At 53.6% G+C, this 25830-nt stretch overlaps 11 protein-coding genes across 11 annotated transcripts; 5 read left to right on the top strand and 6 right to left on the bottom strand.

The window, feature by feature from the left end:
- Positions 1-129: 129 nt before the first annotated feature.
- Positions 130-2521, top strand: AYL99_06475 (hypothetical protein; the record flags this gene model as incomplete). The annotated part of the gene is made up of 4 exons (XM_018837984.1): positions 130-301; positions 352-501; positions 561-2108; positions 2217-2521. The coding sequence occupies 4 exons, from the start codon at positions 130-132 to the stop codon at positions 2519-2521; spliced, it is 2175 nt and encodes a 724-aa protein (XP_018692544.1).
- A 1292-nt stretch (positions 2522-3813) lies between these two features.
- AYL99_06474 (protein translocase SEC61 complex gamma subunit, archaeal and eukaryotic) lies at positions 3814-4329 on the bottom strand (the record flags this gene model as incomplete). Its single annotated transcript, XM_018837983.1, has 1 exon — positions 3814-4329. One exon carries the CDS (start codon positions 4327-4329, stop codon positions 3814-3816), a length of 516 nt encoding a protein of 171 aa, XP_018692543.1.
- A 1149-nt stretch (positions 4330-5478) lies between these two features.
- Positions 5479-5970, bottom strand: AYL99_06473 (hypothetical protein; the record flags this gene model as incomplete). Its single annotated transcript, XM_018837982.1, has 1 exon — positions 5479-5970. The coding sequence occupies one exon, from the start codon at positions 5968-5970 to the stop codon at positions 5479-5481; it is 492 nt and encodes a 163-aa protein (XP_018692542.1).
- Positions 5971-6348: 378 nt separating this feature from the next.
- Positions 6349-6996, bottom strand: AYL99_06472 (hypothetical protein; the record flags this gene model as incomplete). Its single annotated transcript, XM_018837981.1, has 1 exon — positions 6349-6996. The coding sequence occupies one exon, from the start codon at positions 6994-6996 to the stop codon at positions 6349-6351; it is 648 nt and encodes a 215-aa protein (XP_018692541.1).
- A 1308-nt stretch (positions 6997-8304) lies between these two features.
- AYL99_06471 (hypothetical protein) lies at positions 8305-9313 on the bottom strand (the record flags this gene model as incomplete). The annotated part of the gene is made up of 2 exons (XM_018837980.1): positions 8305-8585; positions 8641-9313. 2 exons carry the CDS (start codon positions 9311-9313, stop codon positions 8305-8307), a joined length of 954 nt encoding a protein of 317 aa, XP_018692540.1.
- Positions 9314-12322: 3009 nt separating this feature from the next.
- AYL99_06470 (hypothetical protein) lies at positions 12323-13569 on the top strand (the record flags this gene model as incomplete). The annotated part of the gene is made up of 3 exons (XM_018837979.1): positions 12323-12789; positions 12843-13405; positions 13460-13569. 3 exons carry the CDS (start codon positions 12323-12325, stop codon positions 13567-13569), a joined length of 1140 nt encoding a protein of 379 aa, XP_018692539.1.
- A 1161-nt stretch (positions 13570-14730) lies between these two features.
- AYL99_06469 (hypothetical protein) lies at positions 14731-17369 on the top strand (the record flags this gene model as incomplete). Its single annotated transcript, XM_018837978.1, has 5 exons — positions 14731-14783; positions 14901-15012; positions 15067-15337; positions 15401-15881; positions 15935-17369. The coding sequence occupies 5 exons, from the start codon at positions 14731-14733 to the stop codon at positions 17367-17369; spliced, it is 2352 nt and encodes a 783-aa protein (XP_018692538.1).
- A 290-nt stretch (positions 17370-17659) lies between these two features.
- Positions 17660-18723, top strand: AYL99_06468 (hypothetical protein; the record flags this gene model as incomplete). The annotated part of the gene is made up of 2 exons (XM_018837977.1): positions 17660-18518; positions 18605-18723. 2 exons carry the CDS (start codon positions 17660-17662, stop codon positions 18721-18723), a joined length of 978 nt encoding a protein of 325 aa, XP_018692537.1.
- Positions 18724-19142: 419 nt separating this feature from the next.
- Positions 19143-20261, bottom strand: AYL99_06467 (hypothetical protein; the record flags this gene model as incomplete). The annotated part of the gene is made up of 3 exons (XM_018837976.1): positions 19143-19697; positions 19776-19994; positions 20079-20261. The coding sequence occupies 3 exons, from the start codon at positions 20259-20261 to the stop codon at positions 19143-19145; spliced, it is 957 nt and encodes a 318-aa protein (XP_018692536.1).
- Positions 20262-20869: 608 nt separating this feature from the next.
- On the top strand, positions 20870-23760 carry AYL99_06466 (hypothetical protein; the record flags this gene model as incomplete). Its single annotated transcript, XM_018837975.1, has 5 exons — positions 20870-21426; positions 21519-22612; positions 22716-23044; positions 23144-23321; positions 23381-23760. 5 exons carry the CDS (start codon positions 20870-20872, stop codon positions 23758-23760), a joined length of 2538 nt encoding a protein of 845 aa, XP_018692535.1.
- Positions 23761-23821: 61 nt separating this feature from the next.
- Positions 23822-25001, bottom strand: AYL99_06465 (hypothetical protein; the record flags this gene model as incomplete). The annotated part of the gene is made up of 2 exons (XM_018837974.1): positions 23822-23948; positions 24025-25001. 2 exons carry the CDS (start codon positions 24999-25001, stop codon positions 23822-23824), a joined length of 1104 nt encoding a protein of 367 aa, XP_018692534.1.
- Positions 25002-25830: the final 829 nt, after the last annotated feature.

Genomic DNA, 25830 nt, shown 5'->3' with positions numbered 1-25830 from the left:
GTCCCGCATTTGACGAAGGTTAGTAAACCGTCTGCGACCAGAGTCAATACTTCATCACTTATCCGCAGCCTGCGGTCTGGCTTCTTTCCCTCAAGCATTTACCTGCCCTCACTTATCCCAAATCAAGCCATGGCCGGTACCCCGGATCCTCGCGAAGGACTGAGTCCCTCACCGACCAACATGCTTGATATCTTTTCCGTCGACGATGACGATGATGACGGCGATAGTTTCCACCCGACCGAGGAACAAAGTACCGATGCAGATGGCACGCAGGACGAAGACAGCGATGCTGATTTCACCGGTACATACCAGCCATACCGTAAGAGATGTATGGCTTTTGACTGGCTGCAGACGCCCACGAGACGCTACACGGCATCGAAATAATCTACGAGGGCGGAGACGACGACGACGACGACGAGGCAGATGAAGAGGAGGGAAATCACACTGAAACCGAAAATGATGGCACTGAACCCGGCGCAAGAACTATCCGATCAGCACAGGGTATGTTTCCGTTATCGTGTGCCAACTTGTTTCTTCTGACCGTATTATTCTCGCAATAGTGACTGTCAACGACATCCGCGGCCTTCTAAATACCAGTGCGCCTCTTCGGCAGCTCATTTTGAGTCGTTACCGCCTCATACGCCCGAACGGAGCGCTCTTCGACGTCGACGACGATGACGACGATGAGGAGCCGTACGTATACGGCGGTTTCAGTCGCCGTCGCCGGGTCCAACGCCACAAGCCAAAGGGCGACCGCTTCCCCAAAGTTCCCAGCGAGGCGGGAACGGCGTTGATGAACTCTGGCACCTATGGTTATCGAGACACATACTTGGACATCCGACTGAAGAGACGGCGCACAGTCAATGAACGCCTGCTATGGCGTCGTCTAGGGTTAGAGGCACGGTCCACTATGAGACGACAAAACAACCTCATCGCCCAAGAACAAGTACCCAACACTACCACTGCAGACAGGATCATCCACTATGACTCACGAGCCTACTCAGGTCAATTTTCCGACGATGGGAACTTCTTCTTTAGCTGCACGCAGAATTTCAAGGTTCGTATGTACGACACGTCTAACCCTTACGATTGGAAATACTACAAGACGGTGGATTACCCCTTCGGACAATGGACGATCACGGATGCTACGTTGAGCCCGGATAATAAGTTCCTCGCATATTCGTCGATTCGACATACCGTTTGTCTCGCCCCGACCGACCCAACGGACCACTCTGACCACACTTTATTGGATTTCACCAACTTCGCTCCCGGAGCAGGGATGGGCCGACCGACCTACGGGTACATGGGTCGGCATGGCTTTGGTATCTGGTCCTTGCGTTTCAGCGGTGACGGACGAGAGATTGTCGCCGGAACGTCGGATCATTCGGTCGTGGTGTACGATCTAGAACGTCGCCAGTCGACTGTTCGTCTATCGAACCACGAAGACGACGTCAATGCGGTCTGTTTCGGCGACAAGTCCTCACCTCACATCCTTTACTCGGGCAGTGACGACCAAACGTTGCGAGTGTGGGACAGACGATCAATGGCCGATGGCCGTCCCGCCGGCATTTTCGTCGGCCATACAGAAGGTATCACGTATGTTGACTCCAAGGGCGATGGCCGTTATGTCCTGTCCAACGGCAAGGAACAAATGATGAAACTGTGGGACCTGCGGAAGATGATATCTCCGAACGAATTTTCGAGGATCGACATCCACTCCTACACCACGAACTTTGACTATCGATTCTCCTCGTACGATGAAGACGACTATGTCCCCAATCCCAAAGATTGCAGTGTGGTAACCTTCCGAGGCCACTCGGTGCTCAAGACACTGATCCGATGTCACTTCTCGCCACCCGGGTCGTCAAACTCTCGTTATGTGTACAGCGGAAGCGAAGATGGGAAAGTATATATCTGGAACATGGACGGGACCCAGAAAGCCACAATCGACGTCTATGCTGCGACGAGACATACAAGACCGAGAAACGATGGGAGTGACGGGTTCGGTGGCGGAGGGTATGGTTACGAGCTACATGGGCACCATAATAGTGTGTGGAAGACGTGCGTCAGGGATGCCAGCTGGAGTCCCACTGCACCAGTTCTAGCAGGTAAGTTCGAGAGCTTTCTTCCTCACCCCGTTTCTAGGTCTAGCAGAGTCTTTTCCACTCTGCATATCTTTTCGCGCTTGAAGAAATGTGCTGATGTTATGGGGACAGCCACGTCGTGGAACGGTTGGGGTATGGCTACGGGCACAGTCTCAGTACATTCCTGGAACGACGGCGCCGAAGACGACGAAGCCCTCCCCGCCATGTCCTCAAACTATAACGCCCGCCTTGACCCCAGAGAGGACTTTGACAATGCCATGCGTCGTGCCCGCGGCGGAGGACGGGGCGATACAGCAGGGAGTGGACCCACCACGACGCGCAGTCGCGCCGAGGGAAGAGGTCTGAGAAGCTTTCTCGTCAGGCCGGCCTTGTTTGGTGGGAACAACGAGGGCGGCACAGGGGGTAGAGCCTCTTGACAATCACGCAGCAATGCCGCGAGGAGGATGAGGAGACGACTGAGTCTGGGGAGCGCCGCCAGGCACGAGACTGAAGACAACGAAGAGGATAAAGCACCTGATCCATCTGCGCGTTGAAACAGTCAAGGTATCCGAGACTGTACCGGCCGTTGTCAGCAACCCCAATTCAAGTGCGACATTCTTCAATGACCTGGGATATCCGAAGTGGGCTATGGATTGAAACGACGGAGCGCAAGAAAGCCCTAATGAAGAGGAGAGAAGGCCGCAGGCCCTGTCTTCCGCACTGTCCATTTCCTATAGAAGAGGGCCTATTGACTGAGCCTCCCAACGCATGCGACGGACGGACGGGGGTTTCTTACCTTGCCTTCCGTACAAGCACGAAGAAAAAGAGAGGACTGACTGACTGACGAGATACAATGGAGGGTATAAACCACAACAGTTCGACATTCAAAGTACGGAAACGATTGGGCAAGCAAAGCAAGCAAAGCAAGCAAAACATATATCATGACCTGCAGGCGTCACGGGGATAGAATGTGCTGTGATGTGATATGAGCTGCAATGTGATTATTGCATGGCACGGGTTGGATGTTTTCCGGCATTGGAACCTGACACGTGCTTTCTCTCTCTCTCTCTCTCTGTGCTCCCTAAATCTGAAGAGAACCAACAACATATCTATATATCTTCCTGTAACCTTGAATGAGAATTTAGACTCATGAAAAGATCACTTTGGCCCCTCTGCACAGAGCGAAAAGATAAGCCAGAAAGAAAGGAAATAATAGGTTAATTAAGTTAGCTGCTCTCTGGAACGGCCGTAGCAGTGATATTTTGATTTTGATTTTGATTTTTTTCGGGTCTGGTTATAGAAAAAACAAAAACCCCCTTTCGAAACGTATTTCACAGCCCCCGATCGATCATTTCAGCTCTTTTTGTTTCCTGCGTGCGTGCGTGCCTTTGCTTGCTTTTTCTGGCTGCAATGGACCCCTGGGATCCGATTTTGGGAGGAAGAAATAGTAATACAAAAACGCTCAGTTAGGTAGGTAGGTGTTTGTGTGACAATGACGATGGTCCATCGCGTATTGGGAAGACTCGACGGATGGATGGAGGAGGATGATTGATTGATTATGAGTCCGTCTGATTTGGTATTCTCCCTCCCCTCGTCTCCACAGTTCTTGCTCTGTGTTGCTTGCCGTTCGTTCGGTGGTTTTAAATCATCCAACTAATACATTGTTGACGGGTATGTGTACTGCGTGCCGAGTGGGTTGGACTGTTAGCGCCAATGTACTTCCTCTGTCTTATTGATAGGTGTGTGCAGCCGTTTTCCTCATTTCACGTCTCGTGATTGGGATGGGAAAGGAGCGCAAAATGGATAAGGTCGGGGAGTGCGCACTCAGCTTGATGAAATATCCGATGGCGCCCATGATCAGGAATCCCATGCCCACGGCTTGCGAGATCTTGATGAATTCCCTGCGATCGGCTGTTTTTGTTCCAACCAAAAATGGAGTTAGTATGGGTGGTCGGTTTGAGAGCAAGTTTTCGAGCACAGCCGCCGCTGTGTGGACAATGAAGCGCAGTTGAGAGGAGCGCCGGCGGAGGAGAGATACAGGACAGGCAAAATGGCGCTCTGCTTTGCTGTGCGTCACAACTCCGCCATGCACCTGCTGCTCCTGCTCCTGCTCCTGCGTCATGGAATCACGAGATAGGAGAACGGATGAGAGGAACGTACGCTTTGTACATCTGTTGATAAACTGCGTTCCGTCCTTGAAGAACTCCTTAGGCACGTCGGCGATCTCTTGGAGTATATCAGACATCTTCTTCTTCACTTCCGGTTCTTTTCTTCTCGAGGTAACCTAGGGCGACGATTCGTAGATTCCGGAGGTTTTGGGGAGAAGCGAGAACAGAGAAGAGGTGGCTCGATGTCGCGCCGGCGTCCGTCAATCAATCAGTAGTTCCCTGTGGGGAGACAAAGACCAAGATCAATTTCCTTTCTCTCTAAAAGACTCGTGCGATCAGGAGCGGAAGGTTGGAGGACATATAATACTGGGTGAATAATGTGTTGAACAAAAGTCTACGGCGTAACTCGCACGTGCTGTAGAGCAATAGGTGGCTTCTGTGCTGGCTTTGGCGAATTGGCGCTGCGCTTCCGAGGGTCAGGGGGTCAATCTCCAGGGCTTGGCAGGTCAGGGAGCGTTAAAGCGGCACGCCTTTCCCCTTTGGTGGGAGACCTTCCACAAAGGGAATGGTTCGACTTTAGACAACTACACACTGTGGTATGATTGATATTCCCAAGACGCCATGGTCGCTCAGCGGCACTGTCGACTGTTTTTGCATATACTGGCTGCTGGAAAAGCAAGGAACGTTATTCGCCTGACGATGAGCTTCGTCCCTACATGCCAAATTCATTGCCGACCTCGAGGTCCTCAGTCGCAGCAGACCTCTCTGTCATTTCTGTTCCAACCCGGCCAAGTGGCTGTGGATATCGGGCTCCTCCTCGTCTAGACGACTCCATCGATGCCATCGGTTGCCGGCCTGCCTGCGGGTGAGCTGGCACCATCGTCAGCGGCTGCCTATGGATGCCATTGACGACCATACGGCGCACCGCCAGTGTCTCTCCTATGGTTGTGGTTCGACATGGGTGGTCCGGTGCTAGGCTCTCTGTCACGCCAGGGTGCGAGCCGTTTGCACCTCCGGGGAAACCTACCAGTCCAGCTCTCTCGGTTGTTTTCCTCGATAATGTCACCAGAAGCATTGCCCATGTGGGTTCTGTGTGCCCCATCATCCTTCCCTCTCTTTCGCGGATACTTCCTGGGCCTCCTCCGGACCCACCAAGTTTGGATGTCTCCGATGACGAAGGCGACTCCGACCAGTGGCAAGCTGACCACCAGGCCTATACCAGTAACATACTGAAGCACCCAACCAAGCTGCAGCTTTCCAGTACCGGTCCCCGCGGGACGGGGAAACTAAATGATATCGATTGCAAAAAAGCTCGAAAGGAAGCTAAGCGGCAGGAAAACAATGGTAACCACCGTGAACACCATGATTGTTTGCCGCTGCCTTACAGCCTCTTCGGCCTGCTTGCGCTGAGCCTCTCCTTCTACAACATTGGCGTGCTTCTGCTTGAGCACCAAGACTTGCGTCAAATTATCATTGACACTTCTAGCTTGCCGTGCCACGCGACCGAGATCCGAAATGTCCAGAACGACCAGTCGCTGCTGCTCGCCGACTTTGTTGTATAGGTCGAATTGGTCGGACTGGGACATATTCTTGAAGTCTCGGAGGGTGGCGTCCAGGTCGCCTAGGACCTGTCTCTGTTGTCGAAGCAGACTCGCGAGAATGTCCAGTTCGTCATCGACATCCTTACATTCCACCAACAGAGCAGCTTCTTTATCGATTTTCAAGAGATCATTGACAAAGAAGCCGGATGCTTTATGACGATCGCCCCATATATCCATGCTCCTTCTCGTTTTTTCTCCGGCATGTTGGTGCTCATCGGATGACCACCCCGAGGAGTAGTCATCTCTAAGCGGCCCTGTTGAGAATCGAATGAAATATTGCCCCCATCGTGCCCTCTCAGCCAATGAGAAGATACTTCTCTAAAGCTTCGAAAGAGCTTGGTCTCTTTCCTCATCAGCCGTCCAATACTTAGTTCAAACGTCTCAGCGAATAACAGATCGTCGCTATCCCGCATATCCCTGTTATCACGTCGATTACCGTTGTCCCAGTACTGTCGATCAAAGAGGGCCGTACAACGCTCGGTGATGACGGTCGCGAGCTCAAAGATATTCCTGACGGGAGGACGGGTGGTGGAGTTGATGTCCTCGACAACGCCCTTAAACAAGTTGAGGGCGTCCTGGTGTGGTAGGTGCTACCGCTCTGGGAAGCAGGAAATAAGAAGATTGCCAATGATAATCAGCCACAGCTGGTCGACCATGAAGATCTTGAGCTGCCTCCTCTTTTTCTTGTAGAATCGAAAGACGACCTGGTCCGCATCTCTTAAATATCGTTACATCTCTGCAATCTTCTTCCAAATACCGTTTTGTAAGCAGAGCCTCAAGCCACGAGATGTTATTTGCGGGAGATGGATCAACGGAACAGTGGCTTTTTGACCCGTTGTTGTCTAAGACGTGTGGAATAGCAAACTTCACCGGGTCTTTATCATCCCGAGCGTAGAGAACCTGCCAAATGGTGTACTTGTTGACCTTGTTCTTGACGCCGCCGTGGGAATCTTTATCCTCGAAAATATTAACCACTGCAGCCCGGAACCGCTCGCAAGCTTGTTTGGCGATGCGATTGGTGAGCGCTTCGAGCACATAAGGTCGAAGTGCGCCCACACCATCCCAGTGGCGATTCAGAGCTGCACGGATGAGAGGAGTGCTGTCGAAGCTATCCTTGCTGTTTTTGCGAGCAGCTCGCTTCCTCAGTATACGCTTGACGGCATCCAGCTTCCCACCTTCTGCAGCCAAACGAGGGGAGGTCATCCCGGAGGACGTTCAAGCATTGACGTTGGCATTGGAGGTCAGCAAGGCATCAATGGCACTCTCGATCCCTTCTTTTGCAGCCCGGAGGAGAGGAGTCCAGTCACCGTCACCTCTTGCTTCAATCCTAGTCCTGGAAAGGACGAGGAGCTTGACCATTTTAGATTCGTCGTGCCTTGCTGCCAAGTGCAGAGTCGAATGGCCTTGATCATTCGTCTGGTCCACGTCGACCACGCCCTTTCCCATTTGACCAGTGCTCCGACCGAAGCCATCTGGCCTTTTGCGGCCGCCTAAAGAAGAGGCGTCCTGCCTTCTCGACCTTCGCTATCTCTATTGTTGAGGTCTTTGATTTTGAGGAGAAGCATCGACAAGGCCTGGGCACTCCATTCCATGTTTGGCTTCGCCTCTGAGGCCATGATCAACAGCGCATTTCTGCCGGTTTGGTCTTCGATGTTCGGATCACCTCCATACTTAAATAGCGTGATATTAACATCTTGTGTCCACGTAGGCAGGCGTAAACAAATGGCGTCCTCCCAGCAGCATCCTTAGCTTCGAGTCAGCATCCGCGACTCAAAGAAAATTAGTTATAGCATTCCTGGTTCTATCATTTGTGTTTGCAATAGCACTGTGCAAAGGGCCTTTGCTACCAACCCCTTCGATTCTCGCACCGGCTTCGACCCAGTAGTCTGACGCCACTCTCGTATCCGATACTTATTGCTTTACCAAGGACGGCGTGGAGGTCCTGCTCGTGGTTACAGCCACTGGATTTGCAATCAAGCACAAGTTTCTGCAGCTCAGTGTCTCGCTTTTGCACGACGACTTTGGTGAGCTTGATGCGCAATTCCACGACGTCGACTATTGGCGCAGCCATGTCCCGGGTGACAGCTCTGAGACCAGAAATGAAGGACTTGACGTGAAACAGGGCCCTGGTCTCAACCCTGTTCAGAGGGCCTTTTGGATCCAAAACTTTGATTTGCTCAATATTGCTCAATAAAACCTAGTATAACAGGAGACAGGTTTGAGATTGCAGAACCCCCCAAAATTCATGGGCAAGAAAATAAGCGTGAAAATATCCCTTCGAAATATGATACCATGTCTCCCAAGAGTTCGCGACCTCGCGCCATCCACGATCCCACAGATCCCAAACTGATAGTCCATAAGAACCCACATGCGGCCTGAGGATGTTCAAAAAGGTTGAGCTCAGCCTCTTACTATGCGAAGGTACACTCCTCTGAGCCTTCATTGAGTCCCAAAGACACATTCGGCCTTGTCCTAATCCCACTGACTGAGAACGCCAGAGCATTGTTACCTCTAGGCACCAGTACAAAACCCGGCAGGGATGCCGCAACCCGTTGCGGTAAGTGCTTGACCACAAGCCACGACAGTCATCGTAAAAGTGAAAACTTCGTCTCCTGCATCATTCACCTGGGTTGTCACAGTAGCGGACGCCGCATTGCTGATTGAATTCTGGGACTGAAGGATTGATATCAGAGCATCGATCTGCTGATTCTGAGTAGAGCATTGCTGGCAATTGTTCGAATCGCCTTGGAGCTTAGCCCCAACCCAGGCTGCCACCAGCCCAGCTGCTCCACCTGTAATCTTTTGTCAGTCACTCTCTGAAAGAGGATTTCGACATAAACAACGTACCAGCAGTGAGTTGGGCAATGAAAGGATTGTTATTCAGAAATGTATTCACGGAAACCCCCGCTGCAAGGGCGGTTTGCCCTGCGGTTGTAAGATAAGGGCTTGCGAACTGTCCTATCGTCGCGACGCCATTTCCCACAGTCTGAGCCGCTGAGTAGCATGTCGTGTATGCAGAGCACGCAGCTTCGAGCAGGCCCCGTTCTTGCAGATCTTTGATGGTAGCGTCGTGGACATTTTCGAGGATCAGTTCCGTGGTATTTCTGGTATGTACAGCATCATCCCAATTGTGAGGCAAGATACCGATGTACCCCGTGGCATGCACCTGCTGCCATTTGTACTCGATGCCATCAAAGGATGCAGTCATGCCGTGATAAAGGAACGGGCCACTAGTGTTGTGTTGATCGATCGTGGTATTCGGAAAGTGATGTCGCCGCTGCTCAGGTGAACGCCGTGTCGAGGAACGCGAAGCAAGTGGATTGCTTGAAACGACCTGGAAGGATCTATATGCCCCGACAGCGCCGATATCGACGGTGAGACACCCAGCGTCGGCGCGAGAGATCTCGGTTCCTGAAGAACAGTCATCTGAACTGTAGAACTGGACCGTGGTCAAGTCATCGACAGCCCCAGTTGATTGGATCACAGCCCCTTCCGCAATACCGCTTCCAACAATTAGCATTTTGTGATATGAGCCTGAGTCGTGGATCTCTGGTTATCTTACGCGTATTCCTGTCTGCAACCTTGCCCTTCTCCACCCACCCATGTTCCCACGTATTCGCCTGCGCAATTGGTATCATCGTAGAAGGTTACCAAGAAAGCTGTAGAAAACATGACCAGGTGACAGAAAACAGTAATGGATGTAAGTGCGATCGCCATATTCTTCACACTGGTTCCTAGTAACAACAAAAGCGGCTGATGAAATATTTTGTATAAAGAGTAGCTCAGATAAGTCTGGATGCACCGGTCTTGACTCTGTACATATCCCCCATTGCAATGTGGAAAGACACGGTCTTATATGGTGGTCTTGCGCCGCCTGATGTCAATTGATGCCGCATGAAAGACTCCTTCGAGGCCCTTTTGACAGGCTACTTGGTCGGTCGAGACATGACTGTGCCACAAAAAGACGCCCATATAGCTCTATAGCGGTTAGGAGGTAGTCCCAGTCGGTTTGATAGACGGCTTTCAGCGGTTGCAAGCAGCATAACCACAGCTCAGCCTCCTGTGGCCATCTATACACCACCTGCAGCGAATCCTTCTCGCCAGCTCGTTGATATCAGGTATTTTGGGTATGGTTTCTGGCCCCATTGAGTTGCCATGGTACGTGCACTGTTCACAAATGAATTGTAAATGTAATTTTTGGATGTACCTACCTACATACATAGCACTGTCAATTGCGAAAGTCATAAGTGTTGACGAAGAGCCTCGTCTGTCACGAGATAGTCAGTCCATGAGCCGAAACGTTTGGCTCAGACATCAGGCTCTCCTATGTCGATGTGTTCGAAACCAATGCAAAAGTGTTCATCCAGCAGCAAGAGGCCGTCACAAGGCACAGTCAGTGAATGCCTCCGTAGGGATGTCCGATTTCGCCTCGGCGCCTGCTGCAGCATCGGCAATGCCTTGCATAGCCGCCAAAGCAACCAAGAGGTGGCCAGGCTGACTTGTGGGTAGGCGCCAACTAACCAAAGGGACCTGTGTAGAGACCCCCTCAGTGTGATAGCAGAGGTACACCTATTTGAGGCGGCAGAGAAGTACTGCATGGTTGCCAAGCCCCTTGAACCTCTGCGAATCGACTCCCAGTCTGCTCATATCTCTGGATTTACTTCTTCATTTCATTTCACGTCGATCATCTATCAGCTGCTCTCACCTTCCGTATAGAGTCCTTTCTTGTGGCATGAGCTTGGCCTTGACAAAGCAACAATGCAGCAGGAAGCCAGCAACAGTACAAGTGAGGCTAACAAATCGTCAAACTCACTGTTATGGATCACCGTGATCTACCCCCTCTGCATCACCCTTCTCACCATCACTTGTTACTCAAAAATGAACCGTGTCATCCAAAGTATTCCGGTTGCTGAGGACGCTTCTTCAAGTACACAAAATCAACGGCCAGCTGATCGGAAAGTCGAATCTTCTGTTGACGACGATGAGGAGGTGCAGTCAATCAACCCACTACCAGAGGGTGTGGCAGAATCCTTGTCGGCATCAGAAGGCCTAGAAGTTGCGAGCAGAAGGGCCATCAGCGAGCCAATCTCATCAAGTAAGGAAGGACCGCTGCGATCCTCCATAGCGACGGCAGAGAAAAGCCCTTCTGATACCCGACAATCACAAATTATACAAGCGAGCATACTACACACACTGGTGATGTTGATGGCGCATAGACTGGGATTCATCATACCCGAATATATGCAAGAGACACGGAATCCTCGAGAGAAAATCCTCGCATTGGTTGCAATGGCTGTGGCCACCGTTCTGGCTTTGTATTCGGGCGGAACACTCGAGCTTGGACGGGCACTCTCAAGGCAAGGATATCGCGAGAGTAGTGGAAAGCGACCCAAAATGGATCAATCGGATCCACTAGCTATGTCCATCGTCTTCTCCTGGTACTCTTTGTTCATTCCATGGGTTAGGCTGCTGATGGCATGGTGAGCGGAGACGAGGGGGGTTTTGTTTCATGGTACAGTTGTCGCTTGCTTTTGGAGACAAAGGGTGAATGGCGTGTAGAGAGAGAATTAGCAATTTTAAGCAGAGACGGGTACACCCCCATTATACCTGGGCTGACTTCTTTCACTCCTGGCAGATCATGACCTTGATGGTCTGGCCTGCCATTTCACGGAGGGAGTGTTGGACAATGAATCCTCAGAACAGGGCGGCAACAATATGCCTCCCAATAATCCTAGGCGAGCTAGTGATACACGCCCGTTTCCCCTGCGCTTGGCCGGGAACAAACTGCGCTTTCGCTTGAACCTCAGCGTCCTCTCTCCTATTCAACTGCTCGTGTCTTTCCAACTCACTTCACCAGTCCTTCCATCCTCTTCTTTGTACTCCTTAGGCCTGGGTCTTGACTATATTTCTACCTGTCACTGCCACGTGCGGCCTTCGCTTTCACGAAGCTTCCGTCACGAGAATTCTTCCTACCAAGCCGCGCCCAATACCTTGCCCGTCGACTTCTTGCCGGCCCTCTCCGTGTCTAACTTCGCAGTGCGATCGGACTCGGTGCAACACAGAGAAGCAGCCGCCGGATTCATTTCCTTTTCCCTATTACTTGCTAGGATTCGCATTGGAACAACTGTATCACAAGCTTCGGGAAGACAGCTGGCCTGCTTCATGTATTATGACCTTGAAAAGTGCGAATTGATATTGCAATGAAAAACCACACTGAATTGTACAAAAGTCTAACGTTCTGTACGTATTACTTACTGGGTGGCTCGTGTCTCTGAGGTTCAAGTCGGAGCTGTCTGGGGGCGCGGGATGTTTTGATGTTTGGCAACACAAGAAAGAGTTGAATCTCAGGCCATGCGTCCTCTGTTTGTGAACCCCTCATGTATCTCTGGCTAATCCTGCATGTATCTCACAGAAACTACCTGGTTCTTGTGTCCTGCCTGTTGATTTGGCCATCTTGTGCGTAGATCTGTGGCAGACAAAGAATCCGACTTCATTCTAACCTCCTCTCTCCTCTAAGCATCTCCTCACCATGGCTTCTGCAGACGAAGACAATTTCGATATTGACATCTACGGCGACGGTGAGGTTGAGATGGGTAATGATGGAAACGTGGACTACAAGGACGATGATATCCAGCTTCATACCGAGGCTGAGGACATGCCAGTTGCAGACGAGACACATGTGGACCCCGAACCAGAGGAACAACAGCCTATTTCGAGTTCAGCTACTTCTCTGGCGAAGGAGAAATCCGCAGACGCCCAATCCAACAACCCCGATGTCATGCCTCATAGACCCATCCCACAACAAGGTATCAAGCGAAAAGAGACCTCGGACGACAGACCCATCGATCACGGCGCTACAACCGCTCTGATGATTTCAGACTTGCACTGGTGGACAACCGAGGATGATATTCGTGGCTGGGCTAACGAGGCAGGGGCTGAAGACGAGCTGAAGGACTTGACCTTCAGTGAACACAAGGTCAACGGCAAGAGCAAAGGGTTAGTCGCCAAACAAGCTGTGGTTTGGGTCAGCGCTAATACGAACTTGACAGCCAAGTATATCTCGAGTTTTCTTCTCCCCAAGCAGCAACGGCGGCAAAGCACAAGATCGACTCCCTAGCTAGCAGCCAGCCTGGCTCACGCAAGCACTCGGTCGTCTACACCAGTGCCACCCAGAACCCTTTCAAAACCCTCCCAAAAGATGCCCCTGCTGCTCGGACCAGGGAAGACAGACCCGTTCGTGGCGGGTCATTCAACTCTGGACCCCGGTCTGACAACAATTACGGTATGAACAACCAAGGCTTTCGAGGTGGCCGGGGTGGTGGCTTCAACCGCGGAGGTTATGCTTCGCACAACCAATACAACCGCAATTTCTCAGGTCCGATGGGTGGCTACAACAACAACCAGAACATGGGCTTTCAAGGCAACATGGGGATGGGAGGTAACTTCGGCGGCTTCAACAACCGTGGAGGTATGATGGGCCACCCAATGCGAGGCGCCATGGGTGGCATGCGCGGGGGCCGTGGGGGCATGAACAACATGTTGCCCATGGGTGGTGGGATGGGCATGGGCAATATGGGCATGAATCCCATGATGGCTGGCATGGGAATGGGAGGTATGCTCGGATGCTGACATTTCTGTCCTGACGGATGTTAACATTGTATCTCAGGATTTCAAGGAAACCAATTCAATCCGGCCATGTTCAACGCTGGTCCAGGTGCGAATTTTGGTGGCGGCGACTGGAACCAACATGGAGCAAAACGTCAGCGACAGGAATAGCTCCACAACAACGAGCATATCCTTGCCTCAACCGTCGGTAACTTCCAACCCCGTTTCTACAACCAACATCGCTCAGATTGGCTGCGCAAAATATGCCATGCCTCTGCGCCGTTGCCACCAATTGGCAAAGACCTAGAACGAGACCGATCTTAGCAGGACAACGCCCACGCTGCACGTCGCAAAGATCCTCAAGAATCCTCCGAGGAGACGGAGAGCATGAGGTAATTCTGCACCCCACAACACGAGCATGAGGTGATGATCAACACTATTGCAGGGGCACATGTGCCAGGATGTGGTATTTCTACACTTGTCATTCCAGCGTTTCGCGGAGATGTTCAGCTTGGGCGGGCATATACTTTGCATGATAGAAAAAGGACTTAGAACCTTTATCAGGATGATCTTGAGGGACCGCCTAGGTCATCTTCTCCAACGCGCCCTGGTTAGTCGGGGACGTAGCTTCCAAGCCCGTGTTCCTGGGAGGTCTGGCAGTTGGACGCCCGGAACGCATTTCCATTCACATCTGTGGCGGTTTTTGGGCGACAGACCACGAGAGGAACTCTTCTCACTCTATTGAATTTCCCATCAGGTTTCGTTTTCATTGATTTACCTCGCGGCTCAATTGCAGCACTATGCAACTTGGACTGGTGTGCTGCTGTCTTCCTCACTGTGCCAGCCCAAAGACCAAGGAATTTTCCCCCGCCCATTCAGCAAAATCTATTACCTGCGCCACTCGCCGCGCCGCCTGCTCGAGCCACATTCACGTCGTCGCGCATCGCTGCTAAGGTAATAATTCATCTCGCTTCCAATGCCGGAGCAAAAACATCAGCGTCGTGGCGAAACCCCCCGTGCTACTGCTTCCGGGCAGGGTCAAGCCTCCTCGAGACCTCAATCCGTTTCTCAGACCCCAGCCCAGGCCCCGGTGCTCTCAATCGAAACACCTACAGCAGACCTTTCCAATCGCCTGACGCCCGCCTCACAGACCCCTCACTCTCCCGCGCCAAACCTCCTGTTCCGTGTTCCGCAATCTCCTCTCACTTCGGCTGGTGAATCGTCCCAGAGAGCTGGCAAGGTCGCCATCCCGAGACTGAAGAGGTCGATTGATCCGTCCGAAGACCCCACGCGATCAGGGGGAAGGCACCGAGTTAATCACGCATGCGAGCCATGTCGCCACCGAAAGACCAAATGCAGTGGGGAGCGACCGGCGTGCAGACACTGTCAGGACTTCAAAATTACATGCTTTTATGCCGATGGCAAAAGAGATAGGGCCAAAAAGTCAGTTGATATGATCGTTCCCGTGTGATTCTTATGTTTTGGTGCTGATTCTCACCCAGGCAATTTGGTACCTTGAGGGAGAAGGTGGCGGATTATGAGAAACTATTGAGAGAACTGATATCCAGGGTTGATGAAGACGATGCAGGATTGATTCGGGCATCGCTCGAGAAGGTGGGCCTCTCATCAAGCAAAGACTATCCGTGTTGCTATGCTCACTCGCGACAGGAGTCGACTTACGAAGCCGAAGAAACCCCTACCGAAGGCACCACTGAAGCTGCCCGAATTGGTGATGCTGAGACAGAAGAGGAGGACTCCGGGGCTGAATCTGAAGCTTCGGCGGGCGCTGGATCCACGGGCGCACTCGATCGAACTGACGAGGATTTTACGCGCGAGCAGGCCAGGATGACAGGCTTTATGGGAAAGAACTCCGAGGTCACCTGGCTGCAGCGCTTGCGTGAACAGAACAAGTATGGAGACGTGCAGCAAGATCGGCAAGGTAATGAGACGCAACAGGCACTCGCTGCCATGTCCAGTGCCTCGCTGACTTCAAAACGTCCAGTCGGCGACACGCAAATACCTCTTTCGGAAGCCGAGGCTGGTTTCACGGTCAAAGAATCCAGTTACCACATGGACGATGAGTCGATATTCATGTATGAGGCCGTAGATGCCTACGAGATGCCGACGCCCGACGTTGCGGACCATCTATTCAATGCATATATGCAACGGGTTCACTCGTCCTTTCCCGTGGTCGGCAGGCTGAATCTTACAACTCAGTTTCGAAGATTCATCAGCGGCACTGTGCAAAGACCCCCGGAAAAATGGCTCGCCATCCTCAACTTGATCTTTGCCATCGGCGCCAAATATTCACATTTGATCAAAGCCGAGTGGAAAGGCGATGAGAGGGATCACCTGATCTATTTCACCCGAGCTCGACTGTTGAGCATGAATTCTGAAACAATCTTTCATCATCCGGATTTGCAGCAGATCCAGGTACTGGGCTTGATGTCTTTCTACCTGCTGTGTGTGAGCCAAATCAATCGGTAAGCGTCGCCAATCACAGTTTCGGCACGGGCATGAACTAACCTGAGAACAGAGCATGGATACTGAACGGACTTGCTATTCGAGGGGCTGGAGCCTTGGGTCTAAATATGCGCAATGACAGCGATGGCCTAAAAGATTCCCTCAAAGAAATCCGATACCGACTTTGGTGGGCTCTCTACACCTTGGAACATCGCTTGTGCAACATGACGGGTCGAGTCAACTGTATCATGGATGACCATTGCACGACACCCCTGCCGATTCCCCTGGAGGAGGAACAATTCGAGACCGAAGAAGGTCAAAGACTGCTCAGCAAGGAAATTCAACAAGGGGATCGAGCCCCGTCCTCAAATTCTCAAACCCCAAGTATCGGATCAACCCCTTCAACCGACCGCTCTCGTTCGCAGACCAAACTCGACTCGCGTTCACCTTCGATGCCTGGAGGGATCAGATCTGGTGACTTGGAATGGGCAAAGGATGTTCAACCGAACTCTTCGCTCTACTTCCTCCACGCGGTACAATTGGCCCGCCTGACGCAGAACATCTTCCACAGTCTCTACAATCCCGCCTCGATCAAAGGAACGTGGTCAGAAGTTCAGGCCAAGGTCAAGGACCTCGACGAACGCCTCGAACATTGGTATCGCAAACTGCCCCAGGCTTTTGCTTTTCGACGGAACCAGCGCGAGCGCGGGTCTTACGAGTTCCGCTTGAACCTGGGCTTCTTTTACTACAGCACGAAGATGACCATCCATCGGCCGTGCCTCTGTCGACTCGACCGCAAAATTCCCGGGCAATCGTCCAAATCACTCGAATTCAACCGCAATTCTGCCGCGTCCTGCGTGGAGGGTGCCATGGATATGCTGCAACTCATTCCTGACAAGCCCAATGCCGTTGGCCTGATCCGGGTCGGTCCCTGGTGGAATATCGTTCACTGGCTGGTCCAAGCTACGACAGTATTGATGCTTGAAATATCCTTCCGAGTCAATCACATGCCAGAAGAAGCAGAGGCTATTCTGGAAGCATGCAAGAAAGGCATCCGCTGGTTGCATGCATTAGCAGAAGACAATGTGTCCGCCAGGCGTGCCTGGGCACTGTGCTTCACACTGTTTAAGGACTCCGTGAAGAAGATCGGACGCGATGTCGACGACTTGCCGTGGGAAGCTCCGGGAAAGCCTTCTCCTCCACGACAAGATATTTCCATGGCAAATTACTCCACCGTCAGCAACCCTCTGTCCTATGTGTCGGCTCCCAGCGCGCCTTCCATCTATGGCACAATGCCTGATATGCCGACTGCGCGAGCCTTTGCGGCGTTTGACCCAATGATGCGATACGACCAATATTTCCCCCCAGATATGCTAATGGACGATCCGTCCATGCAATTCCAGCAGCCAACAGACGCGGAGATCGAGTTTATGAGTAATGTCTACCACGAGGACCCGGGTCACCAGCAACCAGGTGGAGAGTCCAGTCGAGGACCCAGGATGAATTGAGATACCCAGCCGAGACAGGTTCTAGAATGTGGGTTTCAGTGCGCGCCGCGTTTTAATCGGCCGAGGAAGGACAAAAGGGGGCTGCACATCCACATACCAACCGCCGCGACTGAGCTGGCATTCCACCATACGCGGTCTGGACATAATCTCATTGAAATGCCCTGCCATCCGAACAGCTTTTTTCCCTGCCAACTTTCTGTAGCAGGATAAAAAGTCCACATCGAGTGTGCTCATCTTCGCTGGCGAAGGTTTTCATTGAGACCATAACTTAGCTTCACACTCTAGAATACATGGCGATTCTACTGCTCCTCATCGCCCTGGCAGCGCCCATTACTTCGATCAGACAGCATGAGGGCCGGGCCCATTTCCACCCTAAAGAACGTCGACAGCAGCCCGTCTCGCCCTTCCAGGGTTTGGGAGTGCTGGCAACCTCGGCTCCTGTCGCTGCAGCCTCCACCACCGCGTCAACGACGCCCACAATATCCTCCTATGTCTTTCCCACGACGGTGATTCAAGTATCCGTTGCGACAGTGTGTCCCGACACACCGGCTTCATCGGCAATATTCCCCATCCTTCCCGTCTCTTCGTTGGCATCCGTGGTGGGAGCCAACACGACGCAAGGCTGGATCACTAACAGCTCAACTTACATGCCCATTCGAGTCAATGTCACCGCCCTGCTTCCAAATGGGAATACAACCGTCTTCTTGTCTACCAGCACGACGCAGGTGCTCCCGACGACCACCACAGTCACGACACCTCCCCTCGGACCAGAAACAGCTCGCATAGTTTTGGACAAGAATGGATGTCAGACGGTATACAGTGCAAAGACGACAGCGTGGTGCAGTACGACTGTGCAGGCAGCTGGATTGCTACCCGTTCCCGTGACTGACTGCGATCAACTTGTTACGTTCTCCAGCCAGAGACTTGGTGGATGCTCTACCACCACCCCCGGATCAAGTCCCTTCGGTTCGTCCCTCTCTCCAGTGGAGACAAATGAGCCTATGGCATTCTATGTCGCCCATTGGTACGACCTCATACGAGGTCCCATTCCCTCCGTCGTCCAAGTCCAAGATTGTCTCCCTCTCTCCACCGGGTGGAACTGCATCACGTCAAGTGAAAGCTGGGACGTGGTGACTGCCACGAGCACCAGTACGGGAACTAGTGTCGCATCATTCGCAGGGGTAGGTTGAAGCCAGTCCGCTAGAGGAATACTTCTCTGACACCGTTATTTTTAGCCCGCCGTGATCGCCTCCGGAACGTGGACGGTCACCACCACGTTATCCTTCGAATCGACTCTTACGACGACCACAGTGATTACTTCATCCGCGATCAGTCGACATCAGCTCGGGGGTAACAGTGCTGCCACAACATCAGAGCGAACAGTGACTGTACTGGTGACCATGCCAACCACGAGAACCTTGTTGTTGGACTCATTGGCCCGAACGACGATCACCATTCAACAGACGACAACGATCGAGATCACAGAAACAAGGACTCGTACTTTAGGTAGTGGTGGTTTACCGAGTGCTACAGGACTATCCAGTTAGCTTGCAGTGCCAAAAAGTCAACAAGCAAGTATTTCTCGAGATCTTTTTGTTGTTTATTCCTTCTAATGCCTTTTGCTATTACATACTTTCCAACGTGTGCCCCGTTCCCTTGTTAAGCCCACTCCACACACGCATAAGACAATTTTGAAAGCGATGACCGGGGCAGGGACATGCTTCAAGTGAGTTGCTTGATAATCACGTTGTGTGCGATCCTGCAGCAATTGTCCTACTTCCCGACCGTGGCATACGCCTTGCCCCCCGCCGCGACGTCAATTTCAATACACTCCTGCAGTCCACACAAGTTAAACGCCTCCTTGACACCACTGGCCGAGTTTCTCGGTGTGGTCTTGCCTGTGGCCTGGAGGACCTTGAGCTCGTTGCGCACGCTCTCGAGGATGGGACCGATGCAGAGGCCCGGGTAGATGAGGATGCGGAAGCCCATCTTGGTCGCCTCCTCGATGGGAACTTCGGGTGTGGCGCCGCCCGGCACCACGTTCAAGAGCACGGGTGTGTCGCCCATGATCCGGCACACCTTTTCCATCTCTTCCTTGGTCTGGAGTGCCTCGAGGAACACGGCGTCGACGCCGATCTTGACCGCCTCTTGCAGTCGTTCGATGGCTTCGTCGAAGCCGTAGCTCTGTCGCGAGTCCGTGCGCGCAATCAGCACGATGTCAGATTGTAATTGATCGCGAGCGGCGACCGCTGCTCGCAGTCGGCTGAAGTACACCTCCCGGTCCACGATCTGCTTGCCGAGGAGATGGCCACATCTCTTCTCTTGCACCTATGTGTCTCATCTGTCAGTCGATTCCAACACCGGTACCATGGTTGGTTGGTTGGTTGGTTTGATGGATGGACAAACCTGATCTTCGATGTGCAGCGCCGCCACACCGGCACGAGCATACTGGGTAACGGTTCTCGTGACCATGATCGGTCCGCCGTAGCCAGTGTCGGCATCAGCAATCAGGGGCACTGACGGGTTGAGCGACGCAATCATCTCGGCATTGCTCCTCATGTCATTCAGCGTGGCGATGCCCAAATCCGCCCACCCCAGTCTGGACATTGATGTCCCTGCCCCAGTCTGCGAAGACAAGAGGACTTGTTGTTAGCACACATTGTTTTTCCTTCCTCTGGTGGACGTGTGTGTGTGTGTGCCACAACCTACCATGTACAGGGCATCATACCCAGCAGCCAAAGCCAAGCGTGCCGTGAAACCGTCGAAGACTCCCGGACACACGACGACCTTGGAGGGATCCTTCAACATTTCTCTCAGCCGCGACGCGCCAGTCAACGGCGAGCATGCCTTTCCGGGCTTTGTGTTCGCGGTGTCGTGGCCGACGGAACCCATTGTGAGGCGTCGATTGTTGTCGGGGAAGGTTGAAAGTTGGTGCAATAACGATTTTGCTCTTTCGTATGTCCTTGATTGAACCTACGTATATGTATACATATATGGATATATAAGCCTCGTCAGATATAACATCGTCGACACGAATCGTCAAGGGTCACTATATGTAAAGGAAGTATATTCTTGTATCCGAGGCACTCCAAGACGTGGGGAACAAAGGAAGTGGGAAAGCTTGACTGGAACGGTGCCGATGTCGATCAATCCAGAGCGGCCCAGTCCGATGTTCGCAGCGAATTCCGGACTTCGAACGTCCAATATCGGCCCTGACTAACCCCGGTCTTGCTTGCACGCCATTTTCATTCGCAGGAGCGGGTTGGATGAAGGCCTGTGATGGGAGTTCCTCTCGCAAGCTGCTAGCTGACTAGATCTTCATCCGGCATACCGAGTACAGCGTGGGATTTGCTGAGGGAGGGGGAGCTTTACTCTTCTCCTCTAGAGATGTTCCCCGCCAGGCCCCCGAGGTCCAGAATCCAATATACATATGTCCCTCTCCCAAGCTCGACAAACAGCGACCGCTCGGTTCAGACCAGATCAAGTTAACTAACTAGACAATGGAGACGACCACAGTGACGCTACAAAGTGTCCCAGACACCCGGGACGATGCCTTCGAGAGCAGGCTACGGGACCTCCTATCCCGCACCAGGAAAGTCGATGTGGCTGCTCTCGACCTCAGCCCGCAGAAGTCTTCCAACAGCAGCAGCAGCATCCCCGCCGTTCTGCTATGCTACGCCGAGGCCTTGAGAGATGCACATCTTACACCTGAAGCCGAAGCGCTGGACCAGGTTCGCGAGAAGGCGCTCGACAAGAAAGCCTTTGGCGGCCTCGGTCTGCAGGAGGACGAGGACAACAACGACAGCACCGCCACCTCTGCCCAGCAGTCAGAAGCCCTCTTCCTGGTCGAGGCGTGGCTCGAGGCCGTCAACTCGCGGGAACGGGCCCAGAACTTCTTGTCGTACAGGACCTCACCCGCCGAAGGGACAAGGCCCATGACTCTGGCCCAGAAGATCTTCGCGCAGCATGTGATTGGCGAGAAACCAGAGAACGGGCTGGCGGCCGGCGACGTCGTCCGGGTGGGCATCGACTGGATCCTGGCGTCGGAGTTGTCCTGGTCGGTATGATCAATCGAGACATGCAGTCCTTCTTTTTGGTCCCTGCTTCATTTCCCTGAAACGATGGTGATGATGAAATGCTAACTGACAGTTTGGTGGAGCAGGGAATGGCCCGGACGTGGAGACGCCTGGGTTCTCCGGGCATCTGGCGCAACGACCGGTTCTGGCTGGCCGGCGACCACGTTGTCCATCCTGCGGTGGCGCAGGTGCCCAAGATCAAGGCGCTGGTGGAGGTCGCAGAGAAGGCCAAGCACGAGTTCAAGATGACCGAGTACCAGGGCATGAACTACACCATCATGCACACCGAGTTCGTGCGCGAGCGCGTCGAGCCCGGCATGCTCGCCATCGGGTCCGACTCGCACTCCTGCTCCGGCGGCGCCGTGGGCTGCCTGTCGATCGGACTGGGCACGGCGGACGTGATGATGACGCTGGCCCTGGGCGAGACATGGTTCAAGATCCCCGAGTCGATCCTCATCGAGTTCGTCGGCCGGCCGGCCTTTGGCATGTCCGGGAAGGACGTCATCCTGTACATCCTGGGCGAGCTCAAGCGCAACACGGTCGCCGCCGAGCGCATCGTCGAGTTCGTCGGCGGCGGCCTGAAGTACCTGTCCGTCGACGCCCGCTTCGCCATCGCCAACATGTGCACCGAGTTCGGCGCCATCACGGGCATCTTCGTGCCGGACCGCATCACCAGCGAGTACATCGCTCGGCGGCGGCGGAAGGCCAACCGCGTCAATTCGCTGTACTTCCGCCCGGACGCCGACGCCGAGTATGCGGGAAGGTACACCATCGACCTGTCCAAGGTCGAGTCGTCGGTGGCCGTGTACCCGAACCCGGACGACGTGGTGCCCGTGTCGCAGATGGCCGGACGGCCGCTCGACGGCGTCTTCATCGGCGCCTGCACCACCACCGAGGAGGAGCTGGTGCTGGCCGCGCTCGTGCTGAAGGCCGGCCTGGACCGGAAGCTGCCCCTGGCCAAGGGGAAGCGACACTACGTGCCGGGCTCGCTGCCCATCGTGGAGAAGCTGAAGGACCTGAAGCTCCTCGAGATCTACGAGGCTGCGGGCTTCACGCGTGGGCCGCCCGGGTGTTCGTACTGCGTGGGCCTCTCCGCCGAGCACGCCGACGAGGGGGAGACCTGGTTGAGTTCGCAGAATCGCAATTTCCAGAACCGCATGGGCAAGGGTGAGTCGACGACCTTGTCCTTTCGTACCTGTTTTTTTTCTGAGCCCCTGGAAAGGGAGGAGTCCTTCCTTAGTTTGTGCATCCTTGCTCACCTCCTGAATAGGCGCATTCGGCCACATTACCTCCGCCATGGTCTGCGCGGCCTCGAGCTTCAGCATGTCCATCACAAGCCCGGCGGACTTCCTCAGGGACCTGGACATGGACTTCTTCCAACGCTACCGTCCTCTCCCTGAGGCGGATATGGTGTCCGTGGAGTATGTTGAGCCCGAGCTCAGCGGCTCTAGAGACGCGCAGACGAAGAACAAGAGCAGCAGCAGCCCCCTTACCACCACGGAGTGTCCCCCACAAGACACAGATGCCGAGCCGCAGAGGAAGTTGGACAAGATCACCAGCAAGATCGTCACGCTGGGCGACTTTATCGACACAGACGCGGTAAGCTTTCAGCCCAGAAACAGTCCACGCGGCTCCAAGAACGAAACCGTGAAACCCAGGCAAAAGGCAAGGCTGACACTCCTTAATCCGACCATACAGCTCGCGCCAGGATACACACTGACCTCGTGCGTGACCGACGAGGAGTTCGGCCAGCACGTCCTCGAGCACACGCACCCGGACTTCCGAGCCAAAGTGCGCGACGGCCAGCAGGTCGTGGTCGCCGGGCACGCGTTCGGCGTCGGATCGAGTCGCGAGATGGCCGTGGGTGCTTTGAAAGGTACGTTCCTTTCGCCTTCTCCGGTCTCTCTCCCTCATTTAACCTAAGCACCTGGGCAGGCGCCGGCGTCCAGGCGGTGATCGCGCGCTCGTTCGCCTTCATCTACGGCCGCAACCAGCCTAGCCTGGGCTTGCTGGGGGTCACGATGACGGATGAGGCGTTCTACGCCGTGGCGCAGGAAGGCGAGGAGATCACGCTGGACATCCCCACACGGACCATCACAGTCGCCGGCCAGACGTTCCCCTTCATTTTGTCCGAGATGGAGTACAATCTGACCATCAACAACGGCGTGGCCGAGAGCTATCGCAAGTTTGGAAAGGCCATCTGGGAGCGGTTCACGGGCCGAGGCAAAATGGAGGGGGATGGGGAGGTTGAAATGCCCAAGTCCATGCTCAGTGGGGAGGAAGGCAAGACGGAGAATAAGAAATTGGACTGGTAACATATCCAACGCTGTTATACTGCCTGTCTCATTGAGATATACTCGGTATAGTCTTCCTATTTCAGCCCTTGGTGTGATCCCCCTCGTCGGATAGCGTGGCTCTATCCGCAACTGTAATCCGTTCAGGTCCTTGGCCTTCGGGGAAAGGTGCGAACTTGTCAATGAGATAGTACATGTCGTCGAATGCCCTATATAACCAAAAAGGGTCAGTCAATGCATTTGCCAAGGAGTGTGCTGACAAGCAACAACGGGAAGCGAACTCACGTCTGACGGACCGCCTTCCCTTGGCTCCTGTGATTCACCGAGTATAATATATTATAGTAAATGCAGTAGAGTCGATTTCGATCCGCCCATTCTTCTGTCGGCTCGCTGGGCCCGTTACAGCGGAGATACGTCTGCGTATAGACCTTGTTGTGAATCTTGTTGTAGCAGCACCTCCAGTTTCCAATCTCAAACTCGTGATGGGCATACATGGCCGCTGCGTCAAAAAGGTAGATATCTCCCGTGTAATACGAAGTTCCAGTGTTGCCTTCCCAAAGATCGCCGTGGATGAGGGACGGCTTCACCACACGGCCATCTTTGGTCAGGTTGTCCAGAAGGTAGGGAACCACTCGCTCAAGAAGCCGATCCTCGAGGGCGCTGAGGGCGTCCCAGCCGCCATTTTCTGCATTGTCGAGTGCAATAACATGGCGGAGCAGGTTCGTAAAGTAGGTCGTCCAGTTACTCTCCCAGGCCACGGCCTGAGGGATCCGACCTTGACATGTCGTGATGTGGAAGCCGAACATTCCTGTCGGAGAGACGCTGGTTTTATGCAGCCTCGCCAACTTGGAACAGAGCTGCTGAGGCTCCGGTGCACGATCAGACATGTCGATGAATTCGGCCAGGAAGTAATATGTGTCGATAGCGGAGCCTGAACACTTCCCCCAGGTGTATGGTTTCGGGAACAGTTCTGGCATAGTCTTGTATAGCTCTGACATGGAGTTGTATTCGCCTTCGATCATCACCCGGCCAGCTTCTCCGGCGGCACATTTCAGAAAGTACGACGCAGGGGTGCCATCCGGCCGTTTCACGTCCAGACGTGCGGTCGTCGTCCACTTCGACTGACCACACTTATTAGCAGATAAGACGGTGGTCTGGACAGGAAAGCAGTTGATGATGTTGTCATCGACAGGAAAGTTGCCCTCTATCGTCGTTGGTTTCGGTCCCTCATAAATGAGCCGCTGGGATACAACCGCAGTCATGTTGAACAGGGTCTTGGACAGACTCCAAGAGGATCAAGATATAGATAGCAGATGTTGGAAAAGTAGATTCGACAGAGCTCTCGGCCAGGCTTGGGAGGAAGACATTGGGAAGAGTTACATCTCCGAGCCCTTTATCGTTGACAAGCCCGTGCAAGAGTGGGTGTTGCATCGCGCACCTGGTGGGGAAGATGTGGTGGCGGCGTCTCGCCCGCTAGTTCTTGGGGTCGGAATCTTTAGCAAAGACGGGCCAACCGAGCCCCTTGGGGCCCCTTGTCGCGGGATTGGAGCCAGACACCATCAAGGAGGGGGCGTGGATGGGGACCACTTGCCGCCGGGCCTTGAAGCACAAGGCCGTTTCCGGAAGTCTAATCAGCAGAGATGATTCGGCATTTCGTACATGTCCTTCTCCCATCTTAACCGCTCACGAATCTCTGAGACAGGTCTAATGCAAGCCAGCCGCCGACATGGACGCGGCTATCGAGATGCAACGACATTGCTCTGGTTTCGACACGCTCTGGACGACGGGTCAGGCTCATAGGAGCTAGGGTTCGTAAGTCAACCTTTTCAGGCGTTGACTAGACCATGCAGGGATTGAGACGGCCAGACACGACGAAGGTGTCATGTGCACTTTCTTTTGCCTGGAGAATGAGCGGACAGATGGTCGCGACTGCTATCAACGGCACCAACGGTGGGGACAGCAGGGGCATCTGTACCTTGTACGCCTCCTGCTGCTGGCTCACGTTCCTCCAGCCAGGTTTCACCTAAAGTGAGGCTTCAAGTCAATGGACATGGTTGAAGAAAGTGGCGCCAGGGGCATAGCCTGCCCTGG

The sequence above is a fragment of the Fonsecaea erecta genome (assembly GCF_001651985.1).
Source record: "Fonsecaea erecta strain CBS 125763 chromosome Unknown Scaff5, whole genome shotgun sequence".
Classification (NCBI taxonomy): domain Eukaryota; kingdom Fungi; phylum Ascomycota; class Eurotiomycetes; order Chaetothyriales; family Herpotrichiellaceae; genus Fonsecaea; species Fonsecaea erecta.
This window is presented reverse-complemented; position numbering and strand designations above follow the sequence as displayed.